The 15050-nt window shown below is 43.9% G+C and overlaps 1 protein-coding gene across 1 annotated transcript in view; it reads left to right on the top strand.

Moving 5' to 3' along the window:
• The window catches only part of CACNA1A (calcium voltage-gated channel subunit alpha1 A), a 74914-nt gene that overhangs the window by 11442 nt on the left and 48422 nt on the right, over positions 1 to 15050 (top strand). Inside the window, exons 4-14 of the mRNA XM_053464950.1 lie at positions 1219 to 1371; positions 2391 to 2578; positions 7910 to 8013; positions 9399 to 9514; positions 10347 to 10400; positions 11495 to 11584; positions 12109 to 12318; positions 12726 to 12838; positions 12928 to 13040; positions 14269 to 14400; positions 14702 to 14774. Coding sequence (XP_053320925.1) covers positions 1219 to 1371; positions 2391 to 2578; positions 7910 to 8013; positions 9399 to 9514; positions 10347 to 10400; positions 11495 to 11584; positions 12109 to 12318; positions 12726 to 12838; positions 12928 to 13040; positions 14269 to 14400; positions 14702 to 14774 — 1346 coding nt within the window. The remainder of the gene's footprint in view (positions 1 to 1218; positions 1372 to 2390; positions 2579 to 7909; positions 8014 to 9398; positions 9515 to 10346; positions 10401 to 11494; positions 11585 to 12108; positions 12319 to 12725; positions 12839 to 12927; positions 13041 to 14268; positions 14401 to 14701; positions 14775 to 15050) is intronic.

Genomic DNA, 15050 nt, shown 5'->3' with positions numbered 1-15050 from the left:
GTGCGCCTCTTTTTGTTAAAAATGTTTCCTTCTTGGACTTTATTTAATCCTTGGCCATATTTTAAGGTTTCTATTATATCCCCCCCTCCCTTTGTTCGTTTAGGGCAGTGACGTCCAACCTGCGGCCCTCCAGCTGCAGCAGCTGGAGGGCCGCAGGTTGGACGCCCCTGGTTTAGGGTGTACACATTTAGGTTTTGTTACTATAATCACATCATATTTTAGTGGCCCTTCTTTGAATTCTCTGTGGTCTCCAATACAGAACACAATAAGGTATCACCAGTGCCCCATAAAGCGTGTCCCTTGTTAAAATAATTCACGGTTGGAGAAGACGGGGTCGGCCTGGCTCCATTGAGCCTCCGCTCTAAATTCTGTTGAATGGCCCGATGGTATAGCAACGTGAAACTGCACATGGTACATTTTAGATCCGGCATTTTAAATACTTATTTCTTAATGTTAAATCGTGTATGTAAAAAATAATAACACGGAGGTGGAAAATCTTCAATTCACTTGCCTTGGCACATTGGCTCTGCATCGATAACAGTTCTACACACATGAAACAGGGTCTTATTACCAGACACACATGATTTGGTTTCTATTACATCTACCATTTAGTATGTGTTGTGAAGTTACTAGCATAAGAGGGCAAGTGAACACCAGAGTTAGATTACACATGTTAGAAGACATTTAATCCTAGCCTTAAGTGGTCTGGCTGTGTTTAACTAAATACTTTACGTAGACACTGTTGATAATGTAAAATATACAATAAGCTACCATCGCATCAGATGTGTTTAATATTCAGGGGTATGTGGATTGGTTGAAGTTGATACCTTTCATTGCTCCAGAAAGCAATTTAAAGTCACCTTTTAGCACCTCACACGTCTCCTCTGTAGATAGAATTAGATGGTTCTTATTTGAAGAAAAGACATTTGAAGTCCCAAAGGCCAACAGAAGGTATTATCCACGTCTAAAGACTCCATCTTAATATTTAGGGTGGAAAAAAAATGTCCAGTAAAATCTGAAATAGCGTTAGAACCGTCACGTGCATTCTAGTGATTATTAATTATGTATGTGCAGCGTGCACTAGGCTGTGTCAATGTTCATACAAACCCCTTTGGGTTATCAGTAATGGCTCCTGGGTGTTGGTTTGTAGGCAGATGGGTCTGGGGGATCGTTTTCACTGTGTCCTCCAGCTGATGTAACAGGAGTCTTTTTACGCAGGTTTACAAGTCGTGTTGAAGTCTATCATGAAAGCCATGATCCCTCTGCTCCAGATTGGGTTGCTTTTGTTCTTTGCAATCCTCATCTTTGCCATCATCGGTCTGGACTTCTATATCGGCAAATTCCACACATCCTGCTATGACCTTGCTGGAGGTTGGACCTGTTCTGTACTATGCACTTTATCTCTGTGTTATACTGTGTTACAAGAGACACATTTACAGATTTGTAATACACCACATGCCCCTTCTGTCAGGCACACGGGAAATGCCTGGTGGGCTTGTGGCTGATAGGGCCTCATACTTATCAGTACTGCCCCTCCAGTGACAGATCAGGTCCTACAGAGTCAGCTGGATATGCACAGCCGCACTCTGCAAGATTATAAAAACATTCCATGAGGCCACACATATCCAACTGGTGGGACACACTTCTATCATTTTGCAACCGCTGGCCTTAAAGAACCAAGGCCGCTTTATCATCCCCAGCCTTGCCTATAGCCCCCTCCTGTCTGTTGCCCTGCGGTGGGAGGGACAGACTCCGTGCCCCATAGCCCCCTCCTGTCTGTTGCCCTGCGGTGGGAGGGACAGACTCCGTGCCCCATAGCCCCCTCCTGTCTGTGTCACCCTGCGGTGGGAGGGACAGACTCCGTGCCCCATAGCCCCCTCCTGTCTGTGTCACCCTGCGGTGGGAGGGACAGACTCCGTGCCCCATAGCCCCCTCCTGTCTGTCACCCTGCGGTGGGAGGGACAGACTCCGTGCCCCATAGCCCCCTCCTGTCTGTCACCCTGCGGTGGGAGGGACAGACTCTGTGCCCCATAGCCCCCTCCTGTCTGTGTCACCCTGCGGTGGGAGGGACAGACTCCGTGCCCCATAGTCCCCTCCTGTCTGTCACCCTGCGGTGGGAGGGACAGACTCCGGGCCCCATAGTCCCCTCCTGTCTGTCACCCTGCGGTGGGAAGGACAGACTCCATGTTTCCTTCTGTCAGGGAAATTGGTGAAGGAAAGAGGGACATGAGGGATTTGGCTCCCAAATGGGGATTTTTATTCAGAGGCATGCTCCTGCCGTATGCTGCAGGTTAAATATCCTGTTGCCTGTACTTTTGTTTTTACAACTTACACCCCACATGTACACTGAATGCCATGTTTTTTTAAATATATATGTTATTACTTTGCAGAAGATATAAAGGTGGAAGGTCTTTGTGGTGTAGACGCCAATTCACGTCACTGCCCTAACGATACCGTGTGCCTCAGTCGCTGGGAAGGTCCCAATAATGGCATTACACAGTTTGACAACATACTGTTCGCGATCCTTACAGTGTTTCAATGTATCACAATGGAGGGATGGACAGACATCTTGTACTACGTGAGTATCGTCCGGCATAAGCACTTTCGTGTATCTTCTGTAGCATTACCTATCCGTATTATGTAGATAATATGTAAACATATAATCAATTTGTCAAATTCTAATTTTTTTTACTTAATTCACAAGCTCTAGCGTGTTAACACAAATACACCTTAGTTGATCCGTCAACACAGGAATTTTTTATTTTTTTTATCCGTTTGTATCAGTGTATGCTTTTGTGTCCCGTGAGACAATTTAGTGTTCCCGGCACAAATCGAGAGTAAGATTTACCCGATTAAGGAATTATTTCTGGGAAGGGTTTGGACGTTGAACAGTATTTAGTTACAAAGTGTCACATTCAGAAGACCACACGGAACAGCACCTTTAGCAGGTCATTTTACACATATTTACACATTAAACTGGACACCTCACAAAATTGAGACATGAAACCACTCGTTAATAGTGTTAGACCTCAAGTGATGCCATATTAAAGCCACTGCTATTCAGTGTTTGCCCCTCCGTACCCGGGAACTCTCCGGATCTCGGCGATCGGCGAGACTCCAGGTCGCGAGAGCGCCATTCCCCCACGCCCCGCTCACTTCCCCTCCAACAATGGCGTCAGCAACAGTCTTCTCTAAATAGCAAAATGGGCCTAATTGAAAGGCTCTGTGTCTTGTTTTTAAATTGTCATTTATAATGGATAATTGAGGGAGGCTGAGAGAGGCAGACGACATGTTTGCTCAGAGAGGAGAAAAGCTTGGCTCACTGAGGCAGAGGACAGTCTTGGATCCAGAAGAGAAAACATTGCAGCACAGAAGCAAAAGCTTAATGATTCCGGATTCTGCATAGTCAGGAGAAACAGAGGATAGAGACACGGGGAGGAGGGAGAGCAGCAAACGGCTCACAGGATGATAAAAAAATATACAGAATTGGAGGTGGAGAGAAAGAGAGAGTCGTCAGCGGTAGATGTGAGGGAGAGAGGGATGGGAAATGCAAATGATTATAAAAGATGGGGACGTTATCAGGGGTTGCAGGGGATGGAAGGCCAAGCTGGAGGAGAAGTCGAGCGATGCCGGAGAGAAAATGGGAAAGAATGAGATAGAGGGTGGAACTGAGAGCTTGATTGTGGGTTTCCAGAAATAGGGTTTTGAAGAAAATTAAAGCAGCCTGTTCTATGGCGAGAAGCTTCAGGGAGATCTTGATTAATAACCCTGATACCCTTCGGATATTAACACTTTAATTGCTCGTCAGTGGTGTAGCAACTCGCTAATGGTGGCAACCAAATGGTTCTAATGACAGGAGGGTAAGATATTCTGAGTGGAGTCATTTGTATCCAAGCAGGAGTTTCAGCTGTGAAATGGCAGCGAGAAAAGCACCAAATGGGCTGCTCGGGTATCGTTAAGTGAGAGTAGGGTATCAAGGAGTCAGCTCCGGGCTGTGTAACCCAGAGAATCTGTCCATCCGCCTATAAGTTGGGGCAAAAATACCTTGAGACTCAGGGGCAAAGCCTGCCGGTTCCCAGGTATGGGGTAAGACAGCATAGACAGAGAAATTAGGGCAATATCTAGGCAGTAGTCGGGTAACGGGAGATGGATATAAATCACGCTAGAGTAACGGGAGACTCGCGGGATAGTGTTTCCAGATTCACTGGTTAGAGAGGATGCGTAAGATCAGAATAGAGAGAGGTTGGGGGTAATTTAATAGGGAGAAGCTACACTGTCGGGGTGTTTTAAGGTTACCCACATTTACAGTCAGTATGGAGAATGCGTAAAGGACCATTACCACCCCTTTGCTCCAAACAAAGCCTGATGTGTTCTCGTGATACCCGCCTTAATAGCAGCAGGTTTCTCCAAGACATCTGGGGAGCTGGGCTTCGGAAGATGGGATAAATGTCGATGAAATATTCAAAACACCAACTTGCATGTAAAAGCAATTTCTATTAACCCATGCGAGGCGGAATGGGGCAAATCTGTCGTGCAGAACACAGCAGCGTACAATAGCATGTAGTGTGGAGCAATGGATGGGCACAGCTTATAAGCCATTCATAAAATGGAACCTATACCTGTCAATTCATACATACAGTATATATATATATATATATATATATATATACCGTGCTCTCAGAGAATGGCATCCCCCATACATACAGCTTTCTATATGAACCGCTCAGTGCTCCACATCTCAACGCCCATACATAAAAACAGATATTCTGAATGAAGTCACCTTAATTCAGGCAGGTATTTGCCCTGCATTATAGAAGTGAGAAAAGCACCAGTTGGGATGCTCGTGTTCCATTAAATCAGAGTATGAAGCGGTACTGGACTAGTGGGTTCGACCTGGTACTTTACACCATTATAACGTCGGGAAGGCGGGAGAGAGTCCAGCCGTTATAGGCTTCTGCTTATCCTTACGTACATTAAAAATTACAAATATGGGGGGAAACGAATGTATAGACCAAGGGGGGGAGGATCGCATCCTTCATCCAGATCCGGAGAGAGCAGAATTAGAATCAGGATATAAATAGATCGGCACAGAGATAAAAATGCAGAGATACAAAATGAGCCGCGATGTAGGACAGGAGAGTGACAGAGTAAGAAAAGAAATAGGAGGAGATGTGAGGATCCATATTGATTTTGCGTATCCACGTGGGTTAAAGCGAGTGACAGTCTGTGTGTGACAGGGGAGCAGTCTCCCGGCTGTCTCTCTCAAGGGCAGCCTCCTGATATACAGAGATGTGGTCCTACCCTCCCCCAGCTCCGACAGGAGAGTCGCTGCCTTTCTTAGGATGCTTTCTGCTGCCGGTTGTATTTTTAGCATCAAGAAATGGGCACAGGAACCTTTCACTGCTCACGTAGATAAGAGCGCAACCCCCCATCTCCCTGCGGGGGCTTCGGGAGGGGAGGCGGTAACCCTCCCACTGCTACAAACCTCAAAAGCACATTCACATTCACCTTATGTACAGAGCGGCTTTATCATTTATATTGTGTAGCTGTATTCATCATTAATGTGTTACAGGACCTGTCACCTCATAACTGCCCCGTACTTATCACTGCTTTATTACAAGACCCTGCTTCCTATAACTGCCCCGTACCCATCACTGCTTTATTACAAGACCCTGCTTCCTATAACTGCCCCGTACCCATCACTGCTTTATTACAAGACCCCGCTTCCTATAACTGCCCCGTACCCATCACTGCTTTATTACAAGACCCTGCTTCCTATAACTGCCCCGTACCCATCACTGCTTTATTACAAGACCCTGTTTCCTATAACTGCCCCGTACCCATCACTGCTTTATTACAAGACCCCGCTTCCTATAACTGCCCCGTACCCATCACTGCTTTATTACAAGACCCCGCTTCCTATAACTGCCCCGTACCCATCACTGCTTTATTACAAGACCCCGCTTCCTATAACTGCCCCGTACCCATCACTGCTTTATTACAAGACCCCGCTTCCTATAACTGCCCCGTACCTATCACTGCTTTACTACAAGACCCCGCTTCCTATAACTGCCCCATACCCATCACTGCTTTATTACAAGACCCCGCTTCCTATAACTGCCCCGTACCCATCACTGCTTTATTACAAGACCCCGCTTCCTATAACTGCCCCGTACCCATCACTGCTTTATTACAAGACCCCGCTTCTTATAACTGCCCCGTACCCATCACTGCTTTATTACAAGACCCCGCTTCCTATAACTGCCCCGTACCTATCACTGTTTTATTACAAGAACCCGCTTCCTATAACTGCCCCGTACCCATCACTGCTTTATTACAAGACCCCGCTTCCTATAACTGCTCCGTACCCATCACTGCTTTATTACAACAACCCGCTTCCTATAACTGCCCCGTACCCATCACTGCTTTATTACAAGACCCCGCTTCCTATAACTGCCCCGTACCCATCACTGCTTTATTACAAGACCCCGCTTCCTATAACTGCCCCGTACCTATCACTGCTTTATTACAAGACCCCGCTTCCTATAACTGCCCCGTACCCATCACTGCTTTATTACAAGACCCCGCTTCCTATAACTGCCCCCTACCTATCACTGCTTTATTACAAGAACCCTCTGTCTATAACTTACCTTTACCTATCACTGGTGTATAAAAAAACTGCTAACCTGCCAGTGTTGGCCCTTCATAATGAATAGTGAAGTAATGTAGCAAAAAACACAGACCTGGATTGGGCACCTGGCACACCAGGCAAATGCTGGCCCACAGCTCCCCATACTTACCTGATCTGCTGCTCCTCAACTCTACTGCCAACTATCCATTCATTGAACAGACCCCTCCGCAGTAACTGTCTTTACCTATCACTGGCGCAAAGCCATCAAGTTCAACCCCACTATTTATCCAGAAGACGCCAAGAACCCTACATATAACAGTGTCCTTATTACCCGTTATATCTCTGTATATTGTTTATATATATTTATGTAGCACATATTTAAAGGCACCAATGTAATCTGATAGCACAAAGTCTGTGGGCAGTGAAATCCTCATCTTTACTGCTCTTAATGTAAAGAACCCTCTTTGCTTCTATAAGTAAAAATTCAATTCTTCACATCAGAATGGATGACCTCTTCTTCTTTGCACAGTCCTATTAACGAACAGGCCCTGAGAGAGAGATTTATTGTCTTGTTATGATGGTATCTTACAAACTCTTGCAGCAGCTGCCTGGCATTGAACACCGTCACCAAGTGTATTGTTTATAATCATTTCCAAGCACTTCTCATTTAATGATTTCCCCACCACTACCCAATTTAAGGTATCATTTTCTGATTTATTTTTTCCCCCAAAATGCATAACCTTGCATTTGTCAACATTAAATCTCATCTACCACATGGTCACCCGGTCCTCCAATTTGACCAAATCTTGCAGGGAAATGAGGTCTAGTTCAGACTTTATTACTTAATTTTGTGTGGAAATACCCACACGAGATAATTAATACAGACATTAAATAGCAGTGAGCCTTGGACAGAACCCTGATGAACTCCATGAACCACGTTTGTCCAGTTGGAGAATTTTCCACTAACAACAACTCTCTGAGCTCCATCTTTAAAGCAGTTTTCAATCCAAGTGCACGATGGTTTTAGCGCCAGATCCAGGCTGTCGGCCTAAAAAATGATCCTAAAGTGTGGAAAAAAAAGTATAGTGTTTGCCAGGTGAATAACAGAAGACTGAAAAGCAAGGGAAACATGCGCAAAGTGTTCTGTGCCGGTATTGTAAATCTTAACAAAGACGTGGTGCGCGTGGATGGGGGCAGAGAGTTCTTGCCTGTGGTGTTATTTGGCGATGTGCCAGTCCCTGTTTAAGTATTAATACTCCCCTTTCCCACTTTCCACAGAGTAACGATGTGTTTGGCAGCACGTGGAACTGGCTGTACTTCATCCCTCTTATTATAATCGGATCCTTCTTCATGTTGAACCTTGTCCTGGGCGTCCTCTCAGGGTGAGTATACCTAGAACCGGCCTAGGATACAATGCGATCAACAGTTAGATGTCACAAGATTGACATACAATGTAACTATGATGAAAATAGTATTATCCGATCTGCAGCGTCATACGATTTCATTTTCTACCCCATAAACATTTTTTGGCCTGGGATGAGGACATTGACATCTATTTTGGGACAATTAGTGGGAAGTTGATGGGACAATTATCTGTTCACCTACTTTCTCAAGATGAGTCAAGATGAGTCAACGTGGACTTCAGCTGGGACTTGACTCAGGAATAATTGACTGGGACTTGAAATGAGACGTATGATGTCTTGGCTACAGTCGTATGCAGATTCTAACCATTCTAGCCCTAGAAGAATCCAAATAATGAAACTTTAATTTGTCCCGTTTTTTATTGATCTTGATGTATGCATTAGTTCCTGACTCATTACATTTTCTGTCTGGGTTCTATTTGCTAAATATATTAAATTTCAGCCCCAGGGTCAGTGAAATGATCGATACGGAATCAAATTCCAAATGCTGTATAGAATGCGATCCGGATTTACTTAAAAAATGTGATATACCATCTTTTCTATGGGTTTTCTATTCTCTTACAGCATTAAAACTATATTTATTTTGGTATAGGTTCAGACGTGGCAACGCTTTTAAACATCTCTAAAACATCTCTAATCTGACTCTATAAAGTGGAACTTAAGGGGGTAAAATGCTCAAGAAAAGCCCCACGAAACACTCATCCGGTGGTTCAGATGCCCCGTAGTCTAAATTGGATTGAGTGTTTGGGTGGCATCTATCAGAATACAATAGTCCTAATAACCAAGCAGTCCAGAACAGGTTCAAAATGTAATGCTTTCTAAATCACCAAACAGAATGACCCAGGAAGCCCATAGAAAGAGCCCCCAAAGGGTCCGGTCAGGTGCTGGCTACATGACGATCTGCGGGTTACACTAGACCCCCCTTGTGGCTGTATCTGGAATTTAAAGTTCAAAAATACTATGTGAGCAGGAAAAAACTGATCAAGGCACAATCACCTAAAAAGTCGTTAATCAATGGCCAAATTATAGACAGAAAATGGTAGATTGTAAGCTCCTTGGAGCAGAGCCCTCCTCACCTTTTGTACAACACTACAGTGGTAAAAGTAACTGCGTTGTCCAAATATTTCAAATCGTTGAAAGACTGACATCTTCGCAAATCTCAGGACACTTTTTTTAATGTCTGGAATGTTTTACCAACAAAACCTAAACTTTGAGAAGGTTCCATTTTGAAAAAAAACGGTTATTTATGTGTTCTCTCTCTCTCTCTCTCATCTCCTCCAAGGCAGACGTATTAGTAAAGTCCTTGTGTAAGAAAAAAATCTGATTGTTTGTTTCTTTTTGTTCAGGGAGTTCGCCAAAGAAAGAGAGCGAGTAGAGAACCGGAGAGCCTTCATGAAACTAAGAAGACAGCAGCAGATTGAGAGGGAGCTTAACGGCTACATGGAGTGGATATCCAAAGCAGGTGCGTCTGGACGTGGCGTTTTACAGTCAGGACTTTTGGTATAATCGCGCGTAGACCTGATATCCAAAGTAAGAAGGTCACTGGTAGGGTGAGAAGATATGCTTGTTTTCAGAGGTCCCCTTGACTGAGTCCTCTTTCCTTGGTTACTCTCTGTTGGCAGGATTGATCCCCGAAACCCTCTTAAGTCTAAAAGGGAAACTCTAGTTCAAAAGCAGCATGTTTATATTGTTGTGAATGTCGTTAAATGTATTTCGATTAGCGATTGCCATAAAAATCCCCACCTTTTTCTCACGTTGTGGTTGGGGGTGACTTTTCATGGCAGCCGGCACACAGCGTGGCCTCGTACAGTCAGTGGCTTCTTGTAACCCAGAGCAGGTCCTAAATTTGATGTATACGTCAGGCAGAAAGGTTTTTCCTGCGAGAGGTGAGCTGGAAAGTACTACTTTTTTCAGAAATGTGTAATTTTTTTCATTGGAACTTCTTGCCGCATTAGCTGTACATTATGTACTCCAAGGATGCGCTTATCATGTTGCATAGTGGATGCTGTCAATTGAACTTCATCCCATCTGTAACTCATTTAGTGAATAAATCCCCGCTTAATGGGAAAAAAAACAACTTCATTATTACATCATCAAAACGTGTGCTTGATAACTGAATTTCTTTTTTTTAAATCTGGATTTGGAACAAGGATGCGTTTCTGGTCTGTATTTTATATGATTCGCTTCACTAAAGTCCTCTTTATCTTGGTCTCTTGGTCTTGTCTTTTAACATTCTGTCTGCTTTTTTCAGTCACTCTCAGACGCCTAATTGTTTTTTGACTTCCCCCCAGAAGAAGTTATTCTGGCAGAGGATGACAGCGATGTGGAGCAGAGACTTGCGTACGATGGTAATTCAGCGATGCTGTGATGTCATATTGAAAGTAGAAAGCGTTGAGATGCGTCGAAGGGATCGCTAGCGAGGTTCTGAAAACTATCGAGTGTACAGAATGTGTCTAGATTTACAGAATCATGTGTAAAAACAATGGGAGCGGGGACGTATTATATGTGTAAAGATCAAAATGTACTCGGCAAGTCCCACTGTTTGAGTGTGTTTGCGCAGGTGATTGCTGCCTGTGAACTGTTCTGAAGAACTGTTCTGAAGAACACTATGGCATCATGCCATAGCCTCATATTTCCTTCACAGGAGTGTTTTTAGGCCCCTGATGACCCTTACATTGTGTGAACTATGTTGGATGTTCCTATTACCAGTCTAGATAGCACAAAGTATGCGTGTCAGGTTAGACAAGTGAAAGATACACAAAGGTATTTGACCAAGACTAGCAGGATCATCTCTAGTCTATGGTCTTTCGTCTGATTCAGTCAGTCATTGGTAATCTTCCGCATTTGGAATGCATTGCGATGCCCTAAGGGATGTCTGATTACCACCAGCGGCCATTAAACCCAACTTTGGCCATCTAGCCTTTTCTCTGAGAGTCAGAGTACATAAACATTCGGTTCAAATGCTACCTAATACGCCATAGCAACCTCCACATGCAGAGCAAAACACTTTACGTGAACTACGTTTAAAAATATGTTTTGCCTCAGCATTGCTAAGGAAACTACATAAGATACATGCAGAGGGTGGTGGATACATGGAATAGTCTTCCTGCAGAAGTGTAAGAGATTAATTCAGCGTGGGATTTACGCCTGCATGGTATAGACGAAAGGCTGTCCTGGTCATAAGACGAGACCAAGGAGGATAGACAAATGCAGAGATGAGATGGGCCGTATAGCCTTTACCTGCTGTCAGATTCTTATGTTTCTAGGGGATCTGAATGAAATTGTATCTTGTTGGGTGTATGTGCGAATGAATGAGTTTGCACAGATCTTTTGTTACTCGAAAAGTATGAAAACATACGGAGTAGAGAATAGCTGGTAAAACAGGAAGCTTTCCTATGTTGCCTCAACTTGACTTTTCCCTTGTCTTTTCTACTTATGGGAGCCCTACGGAGACCGACCATCAAGAAAAGCAAACCCGAGCTGCTGAACGCTGACGAGGGAGAGGAGCCCATTGGAGATATCTCTTCAGTGGGTATGTGTCTCTTACAGAACACGTGTCTCGTAAAACCACAAGGACACAAACCAACATACTGTCAGCGGAACGCAGACATCATTCTGCCGCCCGTATGGGAGCAAGTCCAGCAAGCGCTCTCAGTGGGGCTTATTCTTGCGACTGCGAGATACGATAAATATCTATAGCAGCCGTTAACTTAGCAGGAGCAGCTTTAGAATATGCTCACTAACGGGATAAAAAATAAATGTCACCATGACTATCCTGTTTAGATTTGGGTCAGAATGTACCCCCCCAAAAAAAAAAATCTATGCATTTATTTGTTTCCTACATTTTTGTCTGTAAAATAAAGTGAGACAAAATATACCCATCACATATCTTATTACTAAAACACGGGATATACATCTATATGCCCAGGAGATTCTGTAAGCTTTAGACAAACGTAGCCGTGGTGTCAGTCAGAATGCACACTGGAAAGCCCACGTTCCCCCTTTTACTTATTTCTCCCATAACCCCCCACGCCGTCTCTTTTCTCTTTCCCTCAGGCTCACCTTTCGCCCGCGCCAGCATTAAAAGTACCAAGCTGGAGAACTCATCATACTTGCATAAGAAGGAGAGACGCTTGCGTTTCCTTGTCCGGCGCATGGTGAAGACTCAGGCTTTCTACTGGGTGGTCCTCAGCCTTGTAGCACTGAACACGCTGTGCGTGGCAATCGTGCACTACAGCCAGCCGGAGGGGCTCACTCAGTTTCTCTGTGAGTGACACTTACCACTCTCAATATCACTGCCAGAAATGTGGTTATAGAACAGAAGGTGACATTTTTTTAGTTTGCCTAATGCTGGAGTAACTCTGGTGATGAATCTTTTGGCTTCCATGGTGTCTTTTAGTGATTTGTGTATCATATCTTGAATAAAGCCCCATAAAACTCAGTCTTTTCAAGTGACGCCTAATATTGTCTCTTTATCACTTTAAACAGGCAAACAAAATGTAACAGGTTATCCCGATTCAGCATTAGATATGGGGGCTGGATAGGTTTTCTTAATTGGTTACCCGGTTTATTTTTTAGCACATTGCATTATGTTTGTTTTTTTTTTTTTGGCATTGATAATTGTTTGGTGAATTGACCTGGAATATTAAAGAGATGTTGTTTCTCCTCCACAGATTTTGCAGAATTCATTTTTCTTGGGCTCTTTATGTCCGAAATGTTTTTAAAAATATACGGTCTTGGGGCCAGGCCTTATTTCCATTCGTCGTTTAACTGCTTCGACTGCGCTGTAAGTACCTGCTATATCTTCTTAGACGGTGGCCATAGATAGACAGATATGTATTCAATCCCTGCATGCTTACACCTCGTTCTTTTTAGGTTATTACCGGTAGCATCTTTGAGGTGATCTGGGCGATGATCAAACCCGGAACCTCTTTCGGGATTAGCGTCTTAAGAGCCCTCCGTTTGCTGCGCATTTTCAAAGTTACAAAGTAAGTTTTCATTTCTTTTCTTCCCAACTCTCTCGGTTACTTTCTTAACTCATGTGTGTTCATTTACTAAACCTCTGGTCTGGCACGAAGACTCGGTTAAGCAGGTGGAACACAAACAGGTCGATCAGACTTTAGAATTTAGATCCAAGCAGTCAAAAGAAAAACATCAGTACAACTTACAGCTATGGGTCTATACAGTTTCAGAGAATATTAATGGAATAAATTCAAGTTAAGCCTATCGTATTGCATCATTGGATAAAAACTGAAAAGTGGGATCTGCTTCACGGACGGCCATGGTAAATGATGACATCATCATGGAGGCCATCATGGCTGTAATGCGGATGGGCCCTGCTTGTATGTCAAACGATAACACCGATTATCACCAATGGTCATCTCAAGCAGGTTGAGGAAGACTATTGTGTAGATAACATTGACTAACGGGGGAGAATGAACAGAATGTTTTGTAAGACTTGTGTTTTGTGTAAAGGTTTCTTTCTAAATTCTGTGAATCTGTGATATCCTGGTCTCAACTTTTCTCTTGGTTCCATATAAAGACCGTGTTACATTTCTTCTGACCAGCCATAAAAGGTCTTCAGGTTATTTGCAGCCGCTAGTGATGTAATTTCGCAATAGCTTGACCCATAAGAGTACTTGTGTTTTAAGGACGGTGCTTCTCGAACAGATTAAAGATTAAATCTGACAGCATGTAAGAAGCACTCAGCCCATCTAGTGAGCCAAGGATTTTACTCTCTGGCCAGTGTAATGAAGGGTTTAGGTTGCCTATAACTCTTTCTCCATTGTTTCTGTATGAGAAACTGTCGGACTCCACGGGCCCGGGGTCTCTTACCTGCCATAGTGCAGACGCCAGTTCCTCTCACGCTAGCTCTCTAGTTCGTTGTCCCCGTTTGACCCTCGCCTTCGCTGCTCAGCTTCCCAGTTCTTGACCCCGGCTCCCCTTGTTACTATCCCAACTCTCTCCTGGTTCTTGACCACAGCTTGTTCCTCGACTTCGGCTACCTGTCCTGCCAGCCTCGTCCTTTAGTTTGCCCAACCTCCTTGGGCTATCTGCAAGGCCTCAGTGCCTTACGTTTCTGCCTAACACTCCCAGCCGTGAAACTATTCCGTGTCCTGGTGGTTTCAGCTATTGTTGCGGCAGTGATTTTTTTTCAGTACAACGCATTTTGTTTTTTTTTCTCATTGGAATTTTGCCTTTGCTCCTCCTTTCCAGGTACTGGGCATCTCTGCGAAACCTGGTCATCTCCCTCCTCAGCTCCATGAAGTCCATCATCAGTCTGTTGTTCCTGCTTTTCCTTTTTATTGTTGTCTTTGCCTTACTGGGGATGCAGCTCTTTGGCGGGCAGTAAGTGTTTCGGATTCTGCTGCGTCCACCCCTTGAACCTAACAAAAGTCAACTATATTAACTGGAACTGAATGTATTTATACTGGGTGCCACTGGTTTCCTCCAATGTGCGCACAATAAGAAAGATGAGCTATTAGGGCGGCCCCTTTAACGCATGGTTGGATGAATGATCCATGTGGCATGGAAATGATCGATTCTGCTGCCGGGTAACAGAGGGATGCTGTGATAAATAAAAAAAAGATAATAATAATAATAATCATTAATCATTAATAATAATAATAAATAACATTTTTAATTTCAGGTTCAATTTTGATGAAAAAACCCCTTCTACAAACTTTGACAACTTCCCTGCAGCAATAATGACTGTGTTTCAGGTACGCATTATATTCATCGTTGATACTCTCACATTATCCTTTTTACTTGTAATATGTTCTGCAATACGTAAAAAGAAAACTTTGAAAAATCTTGCGGCCGCTTGGGCACAAAGCCAGATAACGTGTTCCAACTCACGTTCGTAGCTGCTTAAATGAACATGCACGCTTCGCGACGAGCATATCTTATAATCACAGCACAATCTGCACTGTTTCCATGTCTTAACCACTGCCCATCTAATAAGATCAAAGGGAAACTCCTAATTGGTGTTAGTGCAC

Source organism: Spea bombifrons, chromosome 4 (assembly GCF_027358695.1).
Source record: "Spea bombifrons isolate aSpeBom1 chromosome 4, aSpeBom1.2.pri, whole genome shotgun sequence".
Lineage (NCBI taxonomy): Eukaryota > Metazoa > Chordata > Amphibia > Anura > Pelobatidae > Spea > Spea bombifrons.
Note: the sequence above shows the minus strand (reverse complement) of the source record. Positions and strands in the feature narration are given on the sequence as shown.